The 26078-nt window shown below is 47.5% G+C and overlaps 1 protein-coding gene across 1 annotated transcript; it reads left to right on the forward strand.

Annotated features, from left to right (window-relative positions):
* Positions 1 to 1472: 1472 nt before the first annotated feature.
* On the forward strand, positions 1473 to 2411 carry LOC128138553 (olfactory receptor 10AG1-like). The gene has a single exon (XM_052779756.1). It carries the CDS (start codon positions 1473 to 1475, stop codon positions 2409 to 2411), a length of 939 nt encoding a protein of 312 aa, XP_052635716.1.
* The last annotated feature ends 23667 nt before the right edge of the window (positions 2412 to 26078 follow it).

Below are 26078 nucleotides of genomic sequence, written 5' to 3' on the forward strand. Positions count from 1 at the left end.
AAAAGGCAGGAATATCTTGGGAAAAGAATCAAACTATTAGGACCACATGTTTTTGTGAATTCCAAATTTTCTTGTGAGAAGACTGCCCTGCAATTTTCACTTGGCTAATCTGAATGCTTTTATCACGTTTTCTGACCTGTTGTTCTCATCATTAATGCATCCGAGTTTAAGACGACTTCTCAAAGGGTGTTATTGATAGCTGGAGAGACACAGCCAGCATCCTCAGTCCTCTGCCTGGAAGAGGATATTGCTTCCCCATGTCAGACCGAGAGTCTTACACATCTTTCAGCTGAGTCACTTCTTCCTAAGAAGTGACCCGCTAGTGCGGTGCTGCTTGCTTGTAGCTCACATCCTTCAAGTGTGCCCAGCAAGAAGTCTTTATGCTCTGGGAAGGTGGGAAATGCAAAGGGAAGGCTCAGTTCCCCAGGCAGCAAGAGCATTGCTCTGCCTCTGCGAGGGCTTGCAGGGGACTGGGAAGCATTGCAGGCTTGGGATGAGAGCGAATGGGCCCTCAGCTGCATTTGTAAGCTCTTCAGAAACCCAAGTGACAGAGCAGCAAGTTTAAGAATGTGGAATTATTCAGGACTCATTCAGAAGTTATAAAACCCTGACCTGTTCAGGAAAATGGGGTACCGTGGGGCTATCACCCACTTTTGGTCACTTTCTTCTCTGTATGACTGAAAACTGCATGAAGCTATTTGATTGCTTGCATGAAAATGTCTTTTAGCACTCCGAAAACTTGTGATTTATGCATAAACTGCTGCTGATCTGTCTTGTTAAAATGTCCCATGCATGCCTCAGTGTCACTGGATTCACTGGCAGATAGCAGCTTGTTTTACTTCTGATGGGATTCACCCTTCACCATGTCAAAATTAATGCTTTGGATCTAAGATAGTCTCCCAGATCTTTGTGTGTGGACACAACATCAGGGGGTGAGCTCTTATATGTGATCGAGGAGAGCTGGGACTGACCTCTCTCACTAAGGTCTAACAGTCAAGTCATGCCTTGCCTTGCTCTGCCTTTCCCTTTTTCCTCCCTTTCCTCCTTTGCACCCTATTTCTTCTTAATTGTCTTACACTAAAAGCAGCTCTTACAAGATCCGGACAAGGAATGTAAGCAATACTGTTACTGAAGTGGCTAGTATTTATCCCTTTTCTGCCTTTTTTCTCATTTGTCACCAGGTATTCTATTCTCTAAAAAAGAAAGTCAAGTTTCTTTTCTGCAGATGACAAAACCCAGTCATTCAGGGTCAAGGATTCTGTTCTCTCCTCTCTTTACAAACCTCCCTGCAGCAAGCAACCCGTGTTAGATTTGCAAACATTCATGCCGATCTTGGTCAAGCTCGCCTAACCCTGCAATCACCTGTATGCGGATGTTTGTAGTCTTTCTCTAGGCTTGAAGTGTGTGTGATGGTGGACAGGCCATCAGCATCCTCTAAGAGCCTGTTGTTTGGATTGCTCTGTATAGGGAAAATGTCCCAAAGAAAAGGCTTGGAGAATCACACTGTTGGATCTGGATTCATTCTTCTGGGATTTTCTGACCACTCCAGCTTGCAGGGCCTGTGCTTCGCAGTATTCCTGGTCATCTACCTTGTGGTCCTCACAGGGAACAGCCTGATTGCTCTCATCACAGTGGTGGACTCAAGCCTCCACAGCCCCATGTATTTCTTCCTGAGGAACTTGTCCTTCCTGGAGGTCTGCTACACGTCGGTCACTCTGCCAAAAATGCTGGTGGGTTTCCTGATGGAAGATGGCCGGATCTCCTTCCTTGGCTGTGCTGCCCAGCTGTATTTCCTGGTTTTGTTGGGCAGCATCGAATGCCTTCTCCTGGCTGCAATGGCCTATGACCGCTACACCGCCATATGTGACCCCCTGCACTATACCCTCATCATGAGCAGGGGTCTCTGCATCAGACTGGTGGTGGGGTCCTGGATAGCTGTCGTTCCAGTGCAAGTCGGACAGACCTACCAGGTGTTCACTTTGCCCTTCTGTGCATCCCATGACCTTCACCACTTTTTCTGTGATGTTCCCCCTCTGCTGGAACTGGCCTGTGCTGACACTTTCTGGCACCAAGTGATGCTGTACACCATCATCCTGCTATTTGCAATCCTTCCCTTCTCCTTAATAGTTATTTCTTACGTTCAAATTATCAGGGCAATTCTGAAAATACCTTCAGCTCTGGGCAGGCACAAAACCTTTTCCACCTGCTCTTCACACCTCGGGGTGGTGACGCTCTTCTATGGCTCAGCCACAGTCACCTACTTAAAGCAATGGTCAAGGGATTCTGTAGATGCTGACAAATACCTTGCCCTGCTTTACACAGTTGTGACCCCCACGTTTAACCCTGTCATCTATAGCCTGAGGAATAAGGAAGTGAGAATTGCCTTGCGGAGACTCCTACGGACAAAGTGATACTACAGGGCATGTGAAATATAGTCCCAAATAGTCCCAGATGTTCCGCTGGGGTACGTGGTTGCCTGAACAAAGGCATCCCATATTTGCTCAAAGAAAACTACATGTCCAGCCTGGCTTTCATCCTCCTCAAGAAGGGGAAAGGTGGCCTGAGGCATTCCTGTTAGGTCATGCCCCCCCACAATATCTTTGTACTCTAGAGCATCTTCAGTGCCCCTAAGTATTTTAATGCAAACAGCTACTTCAAGCTGTGTCTGACTTATGTAATATTAAAGGGAATTAGTCAAAGCATGGTCTGAAGTCAGTGAAGCCCAGAGGGTGACACAACCAACGAAGGGATGACTACCTTCAGGTTTGAGAAATCACTTGCTAGACCCCATGGACTATCTACAGTGTCCCTGCGTGCAATCAGCTAAAAATGTTAAAAGACATGAAGGTCATCTTCCCCTGCTACGATGTCTTGCACTGAGTTGTGTAATGCTTGACTATCTTGACATAAAGAATAATAAAAAAAAATCACCGGGGGACAGTCCAGCACTGGAACAGGGTCCCAGAGAGCTGTGGAGTATCTGTTTGTCATGGTTTAACACCAACAGGCAACTAAGCACTACAGAGTTACTCGCTCAGTCCCCAGTCATGAGGTGGGGAGAGAATTGGAAGAGGAAAAGTGAGAAAACTGGTGGGTTGAGTTAAAGGCAGTTAAATAGGTAAAGCAAAAGCTGGGCACACAATCAAAGCAAAAGAAGGAATTCATTCACTCCTTCCTATCAGCAGGCAGGTCTTCACCCATCTCCAGGAAAGCAGGGCTCCATCATGCATAACAGTTACTTGGGAAGAGAAACGCCATCACTCCAACACCCCCCCACCCCTTACTTCTTCTGCCAGCTTTTATTGCTGAGCACGATGTCATGTGGTCTGGGGTATCCCTTTAGTCAGTTGGGGTCAGCTGTCCCAGCTGTGTCCCCTCCCAACTTCTTGTGCACCCTCAGCCTACTCGCTGGCAGGGCGGCATGAGAAGCAGAAAAGGCCTTGACATTGTGCAAGCACTGCTCAGCAGTAACTAAAACATCCCTGTGTTATCAACACTGTTTTCAGCACAAACCCAAAATGTAGTCCCACACAAGCATCTATGGAGAAAATGAACTCTCTCCCAGCCAAAACCAGCACAAGCATTTATGTGCTGAATCCGCTTTGCCACTCTGAAACTGTCTCTTTGAAAAACTATCCTGGTGGGGGTTTTTAGCCCACATGCCTATGCAGCACTGAAGTGTGTTTCCACATATGGAGCAGATTTGCACAATGTCTGCTCCAAGAGGGGAAATATCTCAGCCTGCAATTGGAAACGGCTGATGCTGGGAGGGGTTTCCTGAGACAATATTTGATATGCATACAATACAAAAAGATTGCGAAGGTGTATTGGCTTTGTGTGGCAAGGTTTTGGTAGCGGGGGGGGGTTACAGGGGTGGCTTCTGTAAGAAGCTGCTGGAAGCTTCCCCTGTGTTCGAGAGAGCCCATACCAGCCGGCTCTAAGACGGACCCGCCGCCGGCCAACGCTGAGCCAATCAGCGATAGTCGTAACGCCTCTGTGATAACATTTTTAAGAAGGAAAAAAAGTTGGGACGGCGGTATTCCGCAGCCAGAGAGAGGAGTGAGAACATGTAAGAGAAACAACCCTGCGGACACCAAGGTCAGTGAAGAAGGAGGGGGAGGAGATGCTCCAGGCGCCGGAGCAGAGATTCCCCTGCAGCCCATGGTGAAGACCATGGTGAGGCAGGCTGTCCCCCTGCAGTCCATGGAGGTCCACGGTGGAGCAGATATCCACCTGCAGCCCGTGGAGGACCCCACGCCGGAGCAGGTGGGTTCCCGAAGGAGGCTGTGACCCCGTGGGAACCCCACGCTGGATTAGGCTCCTGGCAGGACCTGCGGATCTGTGGAGAGAGGAGCCCAGGCTGGAGCAGGTTTTCTGGCAGGACTTGTGACCCCGTGGGGGGCCCGCGCTGGAGCAGTCTGTGCCTGAAGGACTGCACACCGTGGAAAGGACCCATGCTGGAGCAGTTTGTGAAGAACTGCAGCCTGTGGGAAAGACCCACATTGAAGAAGTTTGTGGAGGACTGTCTCCCGTGGAGGGACCCCACGCTGGAGCAGCGGAAGAGTGTGATGAATCCTGCCCCTGAGGAGGATGAAGTGGCAGAAAATAATGTGTGATGAACTGACTGTAAACCCCATCCCCATCCCCCTGTGCCGCTGGGGGGTTGGTAGAGAATCCGGGAGTGAAACTGTGCCCGCGAAGAAGGGAGGGGTGGAGGGAAGGTGTTCTGAGATTTGGTTTTATTTCTCATTACCCTACTCTGGTTGATTTGTAATAAATCAAGTTAATTTTCCCTAAACTGAGTCTGTTTTGCCCGTGACGGTAATTGGTGAGTGATCTCTCCTATCCTTATCTCGACCCACAAGCTCTTTGTTATATTTTCTCTCCCCTGTCCAGCTGAGAAGGAGGGGGAGAGATAGAACGGCTCTGGTGGGCACCTGGCGTCCAGCCAGGGTTAACCAATCACAGAAGGTGAATGGCTATGACAGAAACAGGAAAACTGCCCACCCAATGGAGCTTTGCAGAAGGAGGAAGGAGCGGTACACAGCATGAGGTGACACCAGCGGGAATAGCACGTAGGAAAGACTTTTGAAGGGAAGGCTTTGCAAGGGCATACCCTGACTTCACCCAGCTGCAAAATAGAGACTGGGCAGTGTATTGAAGTGATGGTGAGAAGTGTCGTGGGGTAAAAGAGTGTGGATGAGAGAAGGTTGGAGAGATTTGGGCTGCAGAGATTTGAGGTAGTCCTTGGATGTTCTGAGTAGGCTGAGCTTTGGAAATGAGAAAAATAAAGCAGCTCTCAAGGATGTTATGGAATTAGTAGTGCTATCACTAAGAACAGTAACAGCACAGTGCTGTAAGGGAATTCCTTCTTATTCTTCATTATGATTAATTAAAGCACTTTCATTTCATTCCCAACATTCATTTTCACATGACAAAAGAGCCATAAGTTCTCGGTAGTTAGCCTCTGGCATGAGTTCTTAAAGCAGTGGTTTTTCTCTCACGGCTAGCTCTTTGTTATCATTTACATGTTACACTTCTTAGACAGCATTGCCCTTTAAATTATCCCTGCTTCATATCTTTTCTCCCTGTTTTGTGGAGGAGAGGGAGATGGAAGAGGGGAGATGTTTCTTTTTTAGCCAAAGGCGGCAGAGGGACAGATCCCAGATTAGTGCAAAGGCACAAAGGAAGCCAACATTGCCCTGTGGTGTACACTAACACAACACTGTTACCCACATTTCCAGTCTCTGAAGTCCAAATTGTGCAGCAGAGACCCTGGAAGCTCTGAGCGCCTTTCATCTGTCCTGCATTTCAACATGTAAAATGAAACTAGCCTAGTCAAAAAGATTCTTTGGATTCTCTTCAGAGCCTGAAGCTCCGCATTTGCCAGGAGACTGCCCAGGACACCAAAAGAGGACTCACACTCCTCTGCACATAAAGCTTAGGTGTTCCCAGGAATCTCAGGAGGCACGGCATACCGATTCCTGGGTTCAAGGAGCTGGTCAAATGCCTTGTCTCCATTTCCGTGATGGTGGCTTCGATGCCTGGCCCATGTGCAGACTCTGTACAGGGATGCTGACATTCATGGAGCAATCTGCTCGGACCTGAGAGCTGGCTGGCCCTGCTTGGAATCAAAGGTAGAACTTGAGACCTCCTGAGTACAGGACCATTCCACCCTGAGTTGTCCTATGACCCTCTGCTGTAGAGACCCCCACCTCCAGCTGAATCCTTTCTCCTGGGGCACACTGCAAGGCAGAGGCTTATGGAAGGGTTGTTGGGAAAGGGAGTGCTGGGATCTCTGGTCCAGCCTCCCAGCAAAGGGTGGGGTATCGCCAGTTCCAGGGTCAGGTTGGCTGAAACATCATGGGGTTTATTCCGCTCCCAGTGCAGACCTTGCCCCCTTCCCCTTGAAAAACTTCAGGAGGTTTCTGTTGGCCAAAGCCACAAGGGTGTGAAAGTGCCTCTGGACAGAAACGCCAATGTGTCAACCTTTAAGATTTGTGGGCCAATGCCTCTGGCAAGATAGCAATATGGGGAACTGCAGGACACTACGGGTAAAGAAAGAGAATGATGTCGTTAACTGAGTGGCACCCATGGTCATAAACATTACAGCAACCATCTCAGAAGTACCATAAGAGGGTACAAAACAAGAGGTGCAGGGCCAATGGGGAAAGGATTAACATGGCAGGCTATTCTTTTGGAGGGAAGCAGAGAACAGCTTGGGCAGAGGGCAATGAAAAGGGAAGCAAAGGATGTGGTCAGGGCTGTTTGGGGACACCTGTGAAGCAGCCCTGCACCTGATGTGAAGTACTTCTCTGGTCAGGGAGAACCTGAGAGCTTTCTCTCATTTGAAGACATGAAGGGGAAGGAAGGACAGCATCCTTCAGGCTGGAAAGGACCTTGGGAGGTTTCTCGACCAACCTCCTGCCCAAGACAGTGTCAGACCAGATTCCGCAGGGCTTCATCCAAACGTGGCTTGGTCACTTTCTGGGATAGAGCTGGCACATACTCTCTGGGTAATGGCTTCCAGCACTTGACTATTGTCATGTTGGAAAAGTTTCTTCCTGTATGTACCCTGACCTTCTCTTGTTTCAGCCCATTGCTTCTTGTCCTTGTGTCTTGTACCATGGACGTGAGCCTGACTCAGTCTTCCTGGGAACAGTGCAATGCTGCTGCACGTTCCCCCAAGATCTTCTTTTCTCCCGGCCAAACAAGCCCAGCACTTTTTGCTTCTTTTCACATTCCAAGTGCTCCTGCCCTGACCACCGTGGTGCCCCTCCACTGAACTGGCTCCAGTTTACTAATGTCTCTCGGGTATTGTGGGGTCAAAACCTTGGCAAGTATTCTGGATCTGTTCTAAAATGTGCTGAGCAGAGGGGGATAATCACTTCCACTGTCTGTGCTCCTTCTCATACACCCAGGATGCCGTTGGCCGCCTTTGCTGATGGCTCATCTTTTGCCTAATGAAACCCAAGGACCACCAGAGCCTTTCCCACAGAGCTGCTGCCCAGCCGTGCAGCCCCTGGCCTCTGTCATTGCAGGGGCTTAGTTCACCTTGGGGGATGGACTTTGGATTTGTCTTTATTGGATATCATGAGGTTCCTTTTGGCCCATCCCTCCAGCCTGTCTATGTCCTTCTGAGATGGCAGCCCTGCCCTCCAGTGTAGTGTCTGCTCTCCTCAGTGTGATGTTGTCCTGGTTTTGGCTGGAGTAGAGATAATTTTCCTTCTAGTAGCCAGTATAGTGTTATGTTTTGCATTTAGTATGAGAAGAACGTTGATAACACTGATGTTTTCAGTTGTTGCTAAGTAGTGTTTAGTCTAAAGTCAAGGATTTTTCAGCTTCTCAAGCCCAGCCAGCAAGAAAGCTGGAAGGGCACAAGAAGTTGGCACAGGACACAGCCAGGGCAGCTGACCCAAAGTGGCCAACAGGGTATTCCATACCATGTGACGTCACATCCAGTATATAAACTGGGGGAAGTGGGGGTGGGGGGAATCGCCGCTTGGGGACTAACTGGGCATCGGTCGGTGGGTGGAGAGCAATTCCACTGCGTATCATTTGTACATTCCAATCCTTTTATTATTACTGTTGTCATTTTATTAGTGTTATCTTTATCATTATTGGTTTCTTCTTTTCTGTTCTATTAAACTGTTCTTATCTCAACCCATGAGTTTTACTTCTTTTCCCGAGTTTCTTCCCCATCCCACTGGGTGGGGGGAGTGAGTGAGCAGCTGCATGGTGCTTAGTTGCTGGCTGGGGTTAAACCACAACATCATCCCAACCCCAAGAGGAGCATGGGGGATGGTGAAGAGGGGGTTAACAGTCACTAAAGAACAACTCTGCTGCTCCTTCCTCCTCACACTTCTCCCCTGTTCCAGCTTGGATCTTCTCCATGGGATCCCGTCATATTTGCAGTCAAGACGATGTGTTGTTCATTCCTTTCTGTCTTACTTTTCTCCTTTATACTCAGAGAATCACAGATATGTTGCAGTTGGAAGGGACCTCTGGAGATCATCTAGTTCAACCCATAAGCTGAGGAAGGGTCAGCTGGAGTATGTTGCTCAGCACCTTATCTAGGTGAGTATGGAATAACTCCATGGAGGGGGACTCCACAATTCAGATGGAATTCTATACACATTAATAAGATCCCCCTCAGCCTTTTCTTCTTCAGGCTGAACAGTCCCACATCTTTCAGACTTTTCTGCTAGGAAAGATGCTCCAGTCCCTTAAACCAGCTTTGTGGCCCTTTGCTGGACTTGCTTGAGTAGGTCAACAAGTATGATGCACTGGGCAGCACAGCACTCCAGCTGTGGCCTCAGCAGTGCTGAGTAGAGGGGAAGGATCACCTCCCTCCCTCTGCCAGCAATGCTTCTCCTAATGCAGCCCAGGAGGCTGTTGGCCTTTGCCATGAGGGTGCATTGCTCGCTCATGCTCAGCTGCTTGTCCTCTGGGACCTCAAGATCCTTCTCTGTGGAGCTGCTATCTAGCTGGTCGACCCCAGCATGATGTCCACAGAGTGGCTGGATCACAGGCTGTCCTCCCCCAGGGACTTGTCCTTCCTGAAGATGACCTTCACCTCTGGCACAGGTCCCACAGTGCTGCAGAGTCACCTGGGACAGCAAACCCCTCTCCTGCCAGGGCTGCACAGCCCAGGCCTCTTTCTCTCGTGGCCTTGGGGACTGCAGCTTTTGCTCTTTGGGGGAACCTCATTCATCATGATGTTGCCACCTGCCATCTACTCCAGCATGCCTCTGCTGAGAAGCAAAGTCTTTCTAGACAAGGGTTCCCATCACTTGGCAGAAGGTTTCCTTGTTACAAGTCTGCCCTTGGCCCTGGTGCCACATCTGAGGTGCTGCAGTCCTAATGGGCATCAATGCCCACCACCTGGGGCGCGGACAGCGGGAGCCCTGTGTGCCATGTCAGAGCTGTGACATGAGTGGAATAAGAGCCGAGGTGAGGAAGGACAGCTCCCACGGGTTATTTGGTGAATGGAGACACAACATGTTTAGGAGAGACTGACAGAGGACATGAGAAGCGGGAGATGCCTTGTGTGATGTCAGGGCAGCTCCGATATGTGTGGACGCTCTCTATGGGACAGGCAACTGATGAGGTGGGAGCTTCTGTATGGCTCAGGCCATCCAGTCTGATGTTCACCTGGACCTGGAACTCCCAGAAGAGGAAGAGCTGGTCAGGGATGTGAAGACTGGTGTCAGCCTTGGCCATAGTGACCGTGAAATTTTGGTCTTCCAGATCCCCAGGGATGTGAAGAAGGAGAATAGCAGAGAGCAGACCCTGGACATCAGGGAATAAGAATTTGGCCAATTGAGGGCACTGGCAGGTGGGGTCTAAGATGGCAGTGTCAGGGCCCTGGGCAGCATCACCTGCGGCCTCCACCCACACTTCTGTCCATGGGCGCAGGACACAACTGAAGCCTAGGCCTGAGTTTCAGCCCCAGCTTGATCTATGCTGTAGGGCTACTGGTCTCCAGACACAGCCATAGACACAGCCTTGCCTGTCCATGCACCTCGTTGATTCGGACTTGCAGGCTCACTTCCCACCTTGATTCTTTATGGGTTGTACAATGGAAGGACTCTGTGGCCCTCCAGGTGCCAGACCCCAGCTGATTCATGGAGGCCTAGGGCCTTTCTGCTTCCTTTCTTCCAGTCATCACTTGGTCAGGTTTTGGGAGGAGAGGAAGGAAAAGCAGGGGTGGTTTCCAGGTGCCAATGATTGAACTGGGGGGGCAGAGCCATCACATGTGAAATGATCTAAAGGCTACACCAGTTCAAAACTGTTATCTTCTGCTGCTATTTCAGAGACCTTAAATCTTCAGCAGGAACCTGGAAGCTCTGAGATCCCTCCATCTCCCTCTCTTTTAGCAATTAAACTGATAGTGCCCCAGTCACAGGCTAGCTTTCATTTCTGTTTGCAGCCTAAAGCACCCCATTGGTCTGCAGATATGCCAGGAACTTGCAGAAGGAACCCACTCCTGTGGACAAGAAGGTGGATGTTCCCAGGAATCTCAGGAGGCGTGGCATACCCATAGCTGTGTTCAGGGAGCTGTGTTCAGAGAAGACCTTGACGCTGTGCAAACACTATTCAGCAACAGCTAAAACACAGGTGTGTTATCAACACCGTTTTAGGCACCAATGCAAAACAGAACACCATAGGGGCTGCTACAAAGAAAGTGAACCCCACCCCAGCCAGATCCAGGACACTTGAACCAGAGTCCCAAAAATGGACACAGTAATGTACAGGTGGTTTGACAAGTGATGGGCAGGGGAGACAATAATTTTCCTGTCTTTTGGCGAGGCTCCTCTTTCTACTCTCCAGGACACTGCTGGCCACCTTTGCTACCAGGTAGCCCTGGATCGTGTGGATCACTGCTGGATCGTGTTTTGCCTTTTGTCCCCCCCCACCACCAGAGCTGTTTCCTCAGAGATGCTCTCTGGCCAGGCAGTCCCCTTCCCCTGCCACTGCAGGCTGTTAGACTATCCCAGGCACAGGATCTGGCCTTTGTCTTTCTTGTATCTCACAACGTTCCTGACAGGACAGTCCTTCTGCCTGTTAGGTTCCCCTGAATGGCATCCCAAGGCACAGGAATAGTCCTCCCAATATAGTGCCATCAACAAATGTGGTGAGTTGCATCCTCTGGGTCATGGACATAGGTGTTAAACTGCACAGCGCCCAGGAGAGTCCCCCGTGCAGCCCCACAATACCCCACTATGTCCCACTGGCCTCCAGGTAGAGTATGGCCCCTTCACCACTGCGCTCTCAGCCTCATCATCCAACTGGTGTTTTGCCCATCTCTTTGTCTATCCATCCAGACCCTAATGTCCTAACTTGAGCAGAAGAATATTGAGGGAGACCGTGCCAAAAGTCTTGCTGAAGTGGAGGTAAACAACATCCACTGTGCTCCCCTCGTGCACAAATGCACTTCCTTCTTCATGACGGCAGTCAGGTTGGCAAGGCCTGATTTACCCTTGGGAAGTCCATGCCGATGTTATCCTTTTTTAGGTGCCCAGAAATGTCACCCATGAGGAGTCATTCAGTGGCACGTTCCTCATCAAAGTGACCTTGTACAGCCTGTGGTTCCCTGGGTTGCACTTCTGGCCTCTTTAGAAGATGGGTGCAACATTGGTTTGTCTTCACTCTCAAGAGACCCCTACCAATTCCATGACCCTTTACAGAGGACATTCCAAAGAAATATCAGTCTTTCCCTGTAACTTCGTTACCACTATTCTGCCTGTTCTATAGTGTAGCTAGTTTCTCTAGTCTTTCATGTAGTTACACCTGTGTAATAGTTAACGAGAGATAAGAACAGATAATTTGCTGATCAAATAGGGCTTGTAGTCAAAGATTTATGTATATTGCTAAATGTCCAAACCGCAATATTGAAAGCTATATCCTGTTATGTTAGCTGTAGACCTTGAGCGATATCCCTATATCCTGTTCTGTTAGCTATAGATCTTGAGTGATATCCTGTTGTGGTAACTGTAAACCTTGACATGTACTTATAAGGAAGAAATGTATAGAATTATGTAAGACGAACAAAATACGCAAGCACAAGAGATAAAGCAGCTTGAGGAAGACCTACTGCCCTCATCCCGGGACCACCAAAAAAAAAAAGAGGACTGACCTCCTAACAACAAGACCGAGTTTGCGCAGAAAGGACTAATGATGTAAAAGCAGGCAGGAGATTGCTGAGAATAAGGAAGTCGCGGGAGGCATAAAACATGGACTGTAATTTCCTGAGTTTGCGGACCGTTGGTGGAGCAGAGACTCCCCGGCCACCCAGTGCTGCTTTGCTCATTTGCCACCAATAAATTAATATTTTTAACTTAAAAATATTTTTGGTCCCTGTGATTATAACACCTGTCCTGACAACACGACCATTTGTGAAAGTCATCTTTTCAGATGCAGACTGCCTAGGCAAAGGCCCTTTCCATTATGCTCCACTTCTCTCCTTCCCTTGCTCTTTGTTCATTCAGATACCTCTCCCCTATGCAGCTGCTTTGAGCTTCAGGGAGTTAAAAGCTTGCCTGTCTTCCAGTAGTCTAATAGTCTCTTTAGCCAATTCTTTAGTTGTGTTTATATCTAACTTTTTCGTATCCATCACAAACTTTTCTCATAAGATTATCCCTTGTAGAAAGGCAGCCTCATTAGGGGCAGCTTGTACTTCGCAAGTTGTTGAGGAGTGCGACTTATTGTTTATGAAACTTGATTAGGATTTGCTTTGCTTTGCTTGCAAATAGGAAAAATTCTTCTGGGCCTTTGTGTAGCCAGTTCTCTAAGGAGAGCAGGGGGGAGATGATGCAATGGAGCTGTAACCTCCAGCTGTAGAGATCAGTGGAGAAGTCTGAGGCAAGGAACAGTGGTGTAAGCCCCAGGTGGCCAATGTCAGAAGTGGTGAGGTTTGAGAGGTGAGCAGCAAGGGTGTCCATACAGTGTCAGAGCTCAAGGGACTGCTTTTCCTAGCTGTCCAGACCTCCTGAGGAGACACTCTGGATCATTATCACTTGGAGAATGCTTCTATCACCTCTTCTCGAAACTGAAGAGTAAGAAAAACTATCCTTTAAAAGAAAAAAATCATGGGTATAGGTGCAGTTTGAAATCTTCCTCCTTAACTACACTATGAAGTTTTTCTAATTAGCTGTACAAGTCTTGAAGACTTGGAGAAAATTGCAGGAAGAAACAAAGCTTGTTAGAACTTTCTGTATTTTAATGAGTCCCATGGTGTGTTTGAGGCTGAGTCCATGAACCTCAGCTACTGAGAGCAGACTGAAAGAAGCTTCTCAAGAAGCCAAAGTCAGAAGCAAAGTACCTTGAAGCATTAATGGGCCCCACTGAGGGCCATTACTGACAAAGTCTCCCCAGGGACTCGTTATAGTAGATAATTGGAGGCTGTGATTGCAGGTAGGCAAAAGCACTGTGAAGGTGGCTATAATGCTGAGAAAATATTTGGTTTGTTTTATGAAGCAGAAAGGCCAAGCCCTGATCTCCAGGCCTTGGGAAGACAGATTCTGTCCCTCACAGGTGAGTCAGGGCTCTTCCTGGGGGCAGTGAGATGTGAGGGGGAGCAATGCCAAGTGTAGGAAAACTGTACAGTGCATCCTGGTTTCCCCAAGCAGGGGTGAGGAAGAAACTAAGTCCAGAGCCTCAAGACAAGTTTTACCTGGTAGGCCTCAGTGGCAGAAGCTACTGTCAAATCCAAGATGACAAATCCCTTGGACCTGTTTGGCCGTTCAGCCTTGCCAGAGCACTTGGCCATCTCTACTGCAGGCTGTCATAACCTGTCCCATGCCTTACCTCCTTCCCTTCAGGCTGTTGACGTCCATCTTGCTTTCCCACCGAGCTCTCACCCCAGCATTTCTGTTCCTTCACTGATGTCTCTCCAGCCTGGCTGGATTTTCCTTGAAACACAACGCCATGGGCTGATCCGGGCTCTCTCTGGGTGACCTCTTGCACCACAAGGCTACCCTTTGACTGACATTTCTTTCTCAACCCATCCAGTCTGAGCCTTCCAAGCTGCACTTTGTGCAGGTTTCCTTCTCTTCCCACCACTAAGAAAAGCTCCATCATCTCTGAAGCCACCCTTCAAGCAGGTGCACTCTACTACTAGAGTGCCCTGAGCCTTCACTTCACCAGGCTAAAGAAGCCCAAGTCCCTCAGCCTCTCCAAAGAGGCCCCACCCTGGCAGATGTCCTCCGGGACCGCTCCAGTTCTTCCCCCCTCCTCCAGACCGGGGAACCCCACACCCAGACACACTAGTCCAGATGTGGCCACACCAGTGCCGAGGCCCGAGGGATGAGCACACCCTTGCCTGGGTGGCCATGCCTCTCCTAATACAGCCCTGTATGCAGTTGGCCTTATTCACTGTCTGTAGTGTTTGCTCTATCAAATGGCATTTTAAATGATACTGCACCGAGGCCACGTGCCTTTCTTACTGGGGACATAAGAAACCAGAACCTCCAGGTACAGAACAACCACCAAGTCACGTGCCTGCTGCTGGCTATCAGATTCTCAGGCAGAAGTGATGTCATAGTCGACATGCCAGCCATGTGTCTGCTGATGGCCAATGACCCCAAGAGATTGGAGGTTCCAATGACCTCACACTCGCCTTCATGGCCATGTGCCTCCTACTGGCCTATGAGCTTCTCAGACATAATGGGTGTCGGAGTGATAGCCCAACCCATCAGCCTTCTTGTGGCATGTCAACTGACCAGACAGAAGTAACCTCACCGTGATCTTCCAAGCCACGTGCCTGCTGCTGTCCCGTCATGTACTCAGGCAGAAGAGGTGTGAGAACCCATACCCGAGCCCTCGTCCTGGAGGGGTGTGGACACATATTTAGCTAATGGTCGCAAGAGCATTCCAGATGCCTTTAGAAGACCTTGAACAGAATAAACAAGACGACAAAAAAAGAAAGATGCCAAGTAGAAGAAAACAGGTGCACATTCCAAGATAAAGGGGACTTGACACAAAGAACTGCAATTCGGCAGTTTATCTTGAACAATTAGACTGAGACAAGTTTCGCGTGTTTTAGTTAATATAACCAATTGTGTCCTATGTTTATGTGCGCGTACAGCGTTGATATAACCAATCATATTTTATGTTTGTGCGCGTGTACAGTGACTTTGCAGAATATGTGACTATAAGTATGTGTGTGTTTTAGCAATAAAGCCTCATCTGCTGTCTGCTCTCAAGATTACAGGCGTTCGTCTACTTCAATCTCCTCAAATGGTGACCCCGACATGATTGCGGGCCGAGAAAACGCTGGAATTGCTGGAAGTGCATCCGGAGGAGACTCTAGCCGAACGATCGTCTAGCCAGCTGGAGTGAGCGGACAACCTTCTCCCGGGAGACCAATCACCCTGCTCGTTTGGAAGTAAAGTGAGCGGCTAAGAGAATTAAAATGGGTGCCCAGATGTCTGTGGAAGAAGGGGCAATTGTACAAATGCTTTCGCATATCCTCTCCGTGAGAGGGATTAAGTATGATTCAAATACTTTACGTATGATGCTGAAGTGGCTTAAGGACCATGGTGCCCCCACTTCGAATGTAGATGTCTTTGAAGTTAAAAATTGGGAAGAAATGGGAAAAGTAATTTGGGACTTTGTATCGTGTGGGGACGTGAATGCTCAGAAAATCTCTGCTACGTGGAGATTGGTGCTGGAAACGTTGGAAGCCCTTAAGGCAGAAAAGGAGGTGGCTGCTGCTGTAAAAATTTCAATTGAAGATACCCCGGAAAAAAAGAGAAGTGCATGTGGCGAGGTGGTAAATAATTCGGACAGTGAGGAGGAATTAAACACCAAGGGAGATGTCATTAATGGAGGCAACGATCAACCTTTAAGTAACCTGCCTCTCGAGCAGAGACCTATCCCCTCTGCACCTCCCTATGAGACAGATACATCCCCAGGAGAAGCTATAAGAAAGCGATGGAAGGACATAAATGATAAAATGTTAACCGAAGGTCTAAATCCTGTAGCTTTTCCAGTTACAGTCAGGCAGAATGCCCCAAACGTGTGCCAACCGTTCAATTGGGATTTAATAAAAGAAGTACGGAAAACAGTAATGGCTAATGGACTGTCTGCTCCGTTTAGTCAGGCGTTATTGGAGAATATATTTTCTGGTCAAATTTTAACGGGCTTTGACTGTACACAATTGGCTACAATGATTTTAACCCCAACTCAGCATCTATTATGGAAGGTGAAATGGGCAGAATTATGTGATTTAGCGGCACTAAGAAATTTGGACCGCCCAGAAGGAGATCCGAGGTATATGATCACTTCTGCACAAATGATAGGGACTGGTGACTTTGCAGATGTTAATAGGCAAGCGAGGCTACCCGTGGAAGTATTACAAGAATCAGCTTCCTTGGCTCTGAAGGCAATGGTAACCTTGCCTGAAGCTGGAAAGTCAGAACAATCATTTACAAGTATAAGGCAGGGTAATACGGAACCTTATCTGTCCTTTATTGATCGTCTGCGAGATGCTATTGAAAAGCAAATACATAATGCTGATGCCAAAGAAGCATTGATAATAAAATTGGCTGTGGAAAATGCAAATGCAGACTGTAAAAAAATACTACAATCGATGCCAGGAAGAGTGACGCTAGTAGATATGATAGAGGCCTGTAACAAAGTTGGGTCTTTGGAGCATAAAACTACATTAATGGCCAATGCTTTTGCTGTAGCCATGCGAATGGATACAAAAAATGTTAAGAAATGCTATAAATGTGGACAACCGGGACATTTGCAATTTCAGTGTAAAGAAGGGCGAAACAAAGTGGAAGCTGGGCCTAATATATGCCCTCGTTGTCATAAAGGGAGATGTTATGCTAACCAATGTAGATCTTGTTTCACAAATGAAGGTGTAGCTCTGCCACCTCGAGGTACCCCATCGCTGGGAAACTACAAGAAGAGTGCGAGGAGCAGTGCGATGACCCCAACAGCTCCGAAAGGATCCCAGAACGGTGCCAAGAAGGATGTCTGGCAGAATTGCCAGCCCGAACAGCTGGAAGTGCCGGAGTGGATGTCTCAACAATAGAAACCATTCTACTCTGGAACTCTCAGGTACACCATGTGCCAGTAAACGCACAAGGACCATCAGGTAATGGGCTTAGTGCCCTGTTGTTGGGACGGTCTAGTATAACATTACAAGGAATTTTTGTGCTTCCCGGGGTGATTGAGGCAGACTACACAGGCCGTATTTATGCTATGATTTGGATGCCGTCTCCACCAGTATCGATACAGGAAGGAAGCAGAATTGCACAGCTAGTCCCTTTTAAAGCAAATGTACCATGTAAGGTTATTCAACAGCGTGGCAATGCAGGGTTTGGATCTACGGGATTAGAAGCTCAAATTATGTGGTCAATGGAGATCAATAAAACAAAACCTAGTATATCAGCAGAGTTACAAAATGCCAAGAACAGGCCAGAAAAAATAAAATTACAAGCATTAGTGGACACTGGAGCAGATGTAACAGTTCTGTCGTGGGAGGACTGGCCTGTTACTTGGGAGCTTTCTGAGATGGATTCGAAACTGTTCGGTGTGGGAGGATTATCAAAAACTCGACAAAGCAAATATATGATTCAATTGATTTGTCAAAATTCAGTTTCTTATATCAAACCTTATGTAACCAATATCCCTATGAACCTGATAGGCAGGGATGCATTAAGTCAAATGGGATGTGTGCTTAGTACAGGAGACAATTTTGTGGCGCGGCCATTGACGGGCGACCATGCCTAAAACTGAAATGGAAAACAGAGGAACCGATTTGGGTAGATCAATGGCCGCTGACTGAATCTGAGGTCGCCATCTTGAAACAGTTAGTACAGGAGCAATTGGAACAAGGGCACTTGGTGAATACCACGAGCCCTTGGAATACACCAGTTTTTGTCATTCCAAAAAAATCTGGGAAATGGAGACTACTGCATGATTTAAGAAAGATAAATGAAGTAATGGAAAATATGGGAGCCCTTCAATTAGGGTTACCCACGCCTACCATGATTCCACAAGGATGGAACATTTTGATTATTGATTTAAAGGATTGTTTCTTTACAATATATTTAGACCCAAAAGATGCAGAAAAATTTGCCTTTTCTATCCCCACCATAAACAAACAGGAACCCATGGAACGTTACCATTGGGTAGTTCTGCCACAAGGAATGAAAAATTCTCCAACCATATGCCAATCCTATGTATCCCAAGCTCTAAAAGGGTTTAGACAACAAAATCCAGACTTGATTATTTATCACTATATGGATGATATCTTGATAGCAGGGAAAAGAGAGTTATCCGAAAAGCTCAAAGAACTGACTACACAATTGTCTGATTTTGGTTTAAAAATAGCACCAGAAAAGGTACAAAAAATGCAACCATGGAAATATTTAGGCTGGAAGATTTTAGAAAAAACTATAGTTCTACAAAAAATGGAAATTACAGACAAGATTGAAACACTGAATGATGTGCAAAAATTACTGGGGACAATCAATTGGGTTTGAACACTGTTGGGAATAGATAATGAGCTTCTGACCCCTTTATTTGAAATGTTACGAGGCGACACTACCTTAATGGCACCTCGACAATTGACCCCTCAAGGTAAACAAGCATTACAAAAGATAGCAGATCTAATATCCCAGAGTCAGGCTTTTAGAACTAAAGAAAATCTTGACATTAATCTTAGCATTTTAAACCGAGAAAAACAACCCCTCGGGATCATATATCAATGGGAGGGAAGTCACAAAGACTTGTTAATAATAGAATGGATCTTTTCAGCTCACCAGGCCCGAAAACCCATATTTTCTCGAATTGAAATGATTTCAGAATTAATTATAAAGGGGAGACGTCGGATTATTGAGATTTGTGGACAAGAACCACACACGATTGTCGTTCCTTTGACTCAAGGATATTGACAATGGTGTCTACAGAATAGTCTAACTTTACAAATTGCTTTTGCAGATTTCGAAGGAAAGATAGATATTCATCTTCCTGCACACAAAATGTTTACCTTGCTACAAAATATACAACTAGAAGAAAAAGAATTGTGTGCAGAGTTACCTACTGATGGTCCTACAGTATTTACGGATGGCAGTGGAAAAACAGGAAAGGCAGTAGTAGTTTGGAAAGAAGGTCAGGTATGGAAAAATCACATTGTCACATGTGAAGGCTCCCCCCAAGTGGTGGAACTTCAAGCTGTAATAGAAGTATTTAAAAAGTGGCAGGATGTTGAGGTCAATATTATTGCTGATTCTTTATATGTGGTAGGTGTAGTAAAACGCTTGAGAAGGGCTTATTTGAAAGAAATTGATAACATCACATTGTTTGAAAAATTTAAGATGCTGCTGTTTCTGTTAAACCAACGGACAAAGTGTTATTACATAATGCATGTGCGAAGTCACACCAGTTTGCCTGGATGGATCACAGAAGGGAATAAACGAGCTGATTTGCCAGCTAATCCTGTATGGACTGGGCCACCCCCCAATAAACTTCTACAGGCACGCAGAGCTCATAGTTTTTTCCACCAACCAGCGAAAGTATTAGCCAAACAGTTTCAAATTTCTGTAGCAGATGCCAAAGCCATCATTCAATCCTGTGCTGAGTGCCAGAAATTATCTGGGCACAGAGATGGCGCTGTAAATCCTAGGGGTCTGCAATCCTTGCAATTGTGGCAGACTGATGTGACTCATGTACCAGCTTGTGCAAAATTGTGTTATGTTCATGTTTCTGTTGATACATATTCCTTCATGATATGGGCCACAGCACTTGCGGGCGAAACAAGTCGACATCTACAAACACACTTACGACAAGCATTTGCAGTAATGGGTGTCCCAGCCCAGATAAAAACAGATAACGGACCATGTTTTATAGCACAACGGACTCAGGAATTTTTTCAGCAATGGGGAGTTACTCATATTACCGGCATTCCTCATTCTCCCACAGGTCAAGCTATAATCGAACGTACTCATAAAGTGTTAAAAGACTTTTTGGAAAAACAAAAAAAGGGGGAATTAGGGGAACCTCCTTCAAATAGACTCATGAAAGCAATATATGTGATGAATTTTTTGTCCCTGCGTGGAGAGTCAGTTGTCCCCCCTGTAGTTCGGCATTTTCAAACAATGAATAGTGGGATTCAAAATATTGATAATGGGTGGAAAGTCTGGGTTAAAAATATTGAGCGTCAGCAATGGGAGGGACCTTTTAAAGTAATAACGTGGGACCAAGGTTATGCTTGTGTCATTACAGAAAATGGGCCAAAGTGGATTCCAACTAAATGGACGAAACCTTATGCTGAGATTGATATGGAACAGGCTGACTGTAGTAAGCAGCATGACAGTGGCACCGGTGATTGATCCACATCATTTAACACCGTGGGACAGTAAGAATCATAGAATCATAGAATCATAGAATCATTTCGGTTGGAAAAGACCTTCAAGATCATCAAGTCCAACCGTTAACCATGCCCCCTAAACCATGCTCTGGAGTACCCTGTCCACTCGCTTTTTGAATACCTCCAGGGATGGTGACTCAACCACTTCCCTGGGCAGCCCATTCCAATGTTTGACAACCCTCTCAGTAAAAAAATTTTTCCTAATATCTAACCTAAATCTCCCTTGCCTCAACTTGAGGCCATTTCCTCTTGTCCTATCTCCAGACACCTGACAGAAGAGACCAACACCCACCTCACTACAACCCCCTTTCAGGTAGTTGTAGAGAGTGATAAGGTCTCCCCTCAGCCTCCTCTTTTCTAGACTGAACAGCCCCAGATCCCTCAGCCGCTCCTCATAAGACTTGTGCTCAAGGCCCCTCACCAACTTGGTTGCCCTTCTCTGGACACGCTCAAGCAGCTCAATGTCTTTCCTGTAGTGAGGGGCCCAAAACTGAACACAGTACTCGAGGTGCGGCCTCACCAGTGCCAAGTATGTTTGGGTGACACTGACAAAAGCTATTAATCAAACCTCTTTTTGTGTGTCATTGGCATTACCTGAACAGTCTTTTATTCTTATGGATTTTATTAGGTATAATGTTGCTTTTGCCGTGTTTAATTAGCTGCGTTCATAGGTTTTTGCAAAGGGCAATACAGCATGTTGTTACTTGTTGAAAAGCAAAAAAGGGGGAATTGTGGACACATATTTAGCTAACGGTCGCAAGAGCATTTCAGATACCTTTAGAAGACCTTGAACAGAATAAACAAGAAGACAAAAAAAGAAAGATGCCAATTAGAACAACACAGGTGCACATTCCAAGATAAAGGGAACTTGGCACAAAGAACTGCAATTCGGCAGTTTATCTTGAACAATTAGACTGAGACAAGTTTCGCGTGTTTTAGTTGATATAACCAATTATATCTTATGTTTATGCGCGAGTACAGCATTGATACAACCAATCATATTTCATGCTTGTGCGCGTGTACAGTGACTTTGCAGAATATGTGACTATAAGTATGTGTGTGTTTTAGCAATAAAGCCTCATCTGCTGTCTGCTCTCAAGATTACAGGCGTCCGTCTACTTCAATCTCCTCAATTTCTGTTAAACTGTTGAGACGATGACTAGACTTGGTCCTTGTAAGAAAATCCTACAGTAACTTGAATGACCAAAACAGGAGACTGTCTTCTATGGATAGGGTCTGCATGGTTTGCTGCATTCAGGTAGAAGGCCCGTTCAATGCTACACCCCCTGGGGTTCCCACCATCTAAAGGGGCCTAAGATGATCTGCATCGTTCTCTCCTTATAGTGTTAACGACTGTATTGGGTCTGGCTGAGATGGAGTTAATACTCCCCATAGCAGCCCTCATAGCACTGTGCTCTGCATCAGTAGCTAGAAAGGTGTTGATAACACACCAGTGTTTTGGCTACTGCTGAGCAGTGCTGGCACAGCATCAAGGCTGTCTCCCCAACATTTTTGCCCCCCCCCTCAACGGCAGGCTGGGGCAGGGCGAGATCTCGGGAGGGGACATAACCAGGACAGCTGACCTAAACTAACCAAACAGATATTCCATACCATATGATGTCAGCTCAGATATAAAAGCTAAGTAAAGGGAGACGGAAGGGGGGTATTTTTGTCTTCCGGAGCAACCACTACGCGTTCTGAAGCCCTGCTTCCCAGGAAGTGGCTAGACATTGCCTGCTGATGGGAAGTAGAGAATAATATCATTTGTTTTTCTTTGCTTTCGCGCGTGACCTTGGCTTTCAGTTTATTAAACTGTCCTTAAGTTGACCCACGAGCCTTTTGTTATATTTTCTACCCCCTGTCCAGCTGAGAAGGGGGAGTGATAGAGCAGCTTTAGTCGGCACCTGGCATCCAGCCAGGGTCAACCCACTACACTACTATTGAAGATAATTTTAAAATGTAGCTCACAGTGTCCGAGTTCCTTTCTTATTGGGGTCATAACAGACCAGCACCTCCTCGAGAAAAAAACACTCTCTCAGCACCCTTGGATGCAGCCCCTATGGTTCCCAGGGACTGGTAAGGGTGCAGTTTGCTTGAGTAACCCCGCGCTTGATCCCCATCCACTGCTGGTTGTTCTCCTCCAGAGTCCTGCCTCACAGCTCAAAGGCCTGGGAGACCTTGCTGCTATTAACCGAGGCTGTGACGTAGAGTACCTCAGATCTATCTAGAGCTACTCTTCCTCATTTCAGCAGTGGTCCTACCTTATCTCTTTTTCTTCTGTAACAGTTCCCGAAGTATCAAAAGTTCATCTTGGTGCCCTTGAAATCCTTTCTGAGCTTCCACTGAGTTTTGATATGGACCATTGCTGTGCTTGGAGGATGATGTCCTTGAAGACAACATGTATCCAGGCACACTCTGAAAATTCTTGGTCTTCTCATTGGTTGGATCATCAAGGGAGTGAGTAAAAACCCCTGTGTGACATGCTTCATGTTCATGCAATGCCTGCAGCTCTTGGGTGGAGAAGGAGCAGACCTTGCCTCTCTGATGGTGTCTGATGACTGATGCCTCTTACTGATGGCTTTAGTGTATGGCAAACAGGCACCAAATCACACTCTCTGTGATGCCATCTGGGATGTCTATGACGCACCCACCCTGAATGGGAATTGCTTTCCTGCAGCTCCTGTGAGGTCCCTGCCAGCCTTGGCATCTCGTGTAGATCTGTGGCCCTGGATTTGGACATTAAATAGAGTACCTGCCCTGAATTCTGTTAGGCAGTGTGGGGACGAACATGGGACACATGCCATTACAGTCAGTGGAGGAATAGTAAATTCAGCTGATGGAAAAGAGAGAGACTCAGCTCTCGCTATGGTACATGACTGCAATCGTTCATATGAATACCTGTATCAACTGCCATGAAGGTAAGGAGTAGGAAAAGGTTCTTTTGGCCTTTAGTTGGGCATAAGCTGTCATGTCACTTGGCCAAAGGAATTTCCCACCAGGCTCATACATGATTCCCAAGATGTTGCCCTGTCTCTATGAACTTTGCTGTTACCTACATGTATCTTGGACCACCTCTGGCAGGTCAAATGTCACCAGGGATTTGCATCTGAACACCTGACCCCTGCCTTTCCTCTCCATTAATTCAGATGGGAGCTGAGACAAGGAGCTCACATGCAGGTGTCTATTTTGCTCACACCTGAACTGAGGCAAGAGGAATCCCACCTCCTGTGGCTTTGTGGTGTGCATGGGAGGGAGCTGAGCCTCCTTCAAATGCCATGAGTAGAAACGCAGGATGAGATGCCTCCATTGACCCATGGATCCCTTCCCTCAGCAGGGGTAAAGGAGATCCCTGCCTGCCTCTCTCTGGGTATCTTGTCTAACAATATGACCAAGAAATGTAGCATGTAGATGTAACTTTGTCTCTGAGAGGAGAATTTCACTTCAGGAAAGAAGTGTCTCTCCCCAGCTGAGGGAGGCAACACCAGTGATTGCTTCAGCCTGTTTCCCAGCAGGTTCCCCTGGAGCCCCAGGGAAACCCGGAGGCAGCCCAAGGGGGCAGAGAAGGTTCTGCCTTGGGCTGGTCCTCTGCTGCTGAGCTGGGCTGGGCTCCTGGGATGGAGGGAGCTCATGGCAAGCAGGCAGCACTGCAGAGAGACAGCTCTGCCCAGGAGCAGCTCCTCTGCAAAGCACAGCAGGGCTGAGGGCACTGCCTGCAGGCACCGAGGGGAGAGAAGTGAGGCAGAGAGAGATGTTAAAGGCAGTCTGGGGTGGGAGGACAGAGGAGAGCTGACTTGGAGACAATTTTTCACAGTCCTTAACAGGGTAAGTGTCTTGCTGCAGGGCAATGCAGCTGTGGCTCCTGGAATGATCTCCTAAAGCTGGCATATCCCACAGCCTATAGGATCTCTTAGGCAAATTCTCACAGTTTGTGCAGTGTAGAGAAAAAGATGCGTTTTGGAGCACAGCTTCCCTGCTGCACCCTCAGAGGGACAGGGCATGTCAGCTGCCTTCACCCGGGGATGGCTGCGGAGTGTGAAGCTGGGTGTGCAGCCAGGGGTGCCCAGGGCTGTCCTTCTGAGCAGGGTCCCTGCACCCCAGGGGGCTGTGTGCTGGGGCAGGGACTCTGCTGCTGGTCAGGGTAAGTACTCTGCCTACCTGGGGAACTCTAACAGCAGAGTGCGGAGAAGCTGTGGATGAAAGAAGCAACTTGCAGCAGGGCAGGGTCCTTCTCCTGACAAGAGGGTGCTGTGTTGATCACTCACAGCTCCACATCATCCCAGGACATTTCAAGACAACCTTTCAAGGGCAAGGTCGAAGCAGGGATTGCTATAAACATAAGGAGCTTTCCTGAGGTTGTGTTTTCAGTTTCCTACTCTTGGGGAATTTTCAGGAGAAATGGAAAAGGAGCTGTCATGCTTGAACAAGTCACTGAGACTCCTGAGCTGTAACTCTGAGGGATCAGTAAATCTGATAGGAGCCTCCTGCAGTAGAGCACAGGGACTGAGAACAACTGCCTGGCTGTGTTGATGTCTGGGAGATGGCATGCACAGCTGGGTAAGGGTAAGTCTTCCCTGAGACTTCAGCTGTCTCTGCCTTTGCCTCTCTGAGCCAGTCAATCACTGCATTTTTCCTTGATTCTCCACTAGTCTCTGTTATTGCTATTGTTGTTCTTGCTGTCTGTTTCTCTGGGGTGGGAGTTTCAGCTGCAGAGTCACACACTGATCTTGTGGGTCCTCCCATGCAGCTGTGTCCATGGGAACAAGGTTACAGGTGTCCAAGCTCTCCTCCAAGCTGTGGGGCTGTGGGCAATGCAGTCTGCATCATTCCTTATCAAAGGAGCTGACTCTCCCTTCCTGAGATACCATCATCAGGACACTTGGCTATTTTCTTGGGGTGACCTTCCAAGCTGTGAGCTGCCCTCCAGGATGCAGGTCTGTCCCATAGCATCTTGGTGTTTCTGAATGCCCCATGGAGAAGCACAGAGACACTATGACTGAGGAAATGCTGTTGGGATTGTGAAACGAACCATGTGTGTCTTTGGCAAGAAGTGGGGTACAGAGACCTTGAGAATGGGGGAGACTCTTGGTGTTGGACAGTGGGTGTCTCTGCTTTCAGTAGTGCCTGGAGTCTTTTCAGGTTAACACAGGGCTGTGAATACACTCCATCTCAGAAAGGTGAGTGCCCAGGGTAGCTGGCAAGAAGACAGAGTGACAGAGCAGCTCCCCTCACTCTGCACTAAGCCACAGGCAGTACTCTTTCCTCGCAGGACACACTTTGTTTTCTCCGAGTGAAGCAGAAGTGATGAGGGTTTCTAAAATCCAAGAAAAACTCCAGGTGAGATAGTGGAGAGCTCTTAACCCCCACCTCTCACTCAAACACTGTTTTGATTGTGGTTTCTTAGCCCTGGGAGTGCAGATGCTGACAAGCACTTTTACATTAGGAGCAGTTTCATCTGACCAATTCAAACACCAGGACTGACCCCCTGATAGACACCATTCTCAGAAACCCACTGCTACAGAGCAGGGCTGACATCTTGGCAGCCAATACGCATAGGTCCTGTTCCTCACGACACACGCAGCCAGCACCAACCAGAGCTCCATCCACAGAGCTGAACAGAGATCTTGTTGAAATGGAAAAAATGCGGTGAACATGTATTATAAGAAATGGCTTTGATTTTCGTCAGAGAATA

This window comes from Harpia harpyja, unplaced genomic scaffold (assembly GCF_026419915.1).
Source record: "Harpia harpyja isolate bHarHar1 unplaced genomic scaffold, bHarHar1 primary haplotype scaffold_55, whole genome shotgun sequence".
In the NCBI taxonomy this organism is placed as follows: domain Eukaryota; kingdom Metazoa; phylum Chordata; class Aves; order Accipitriformes; family Accipitridae; genus Harpia; species Harpia harpyja.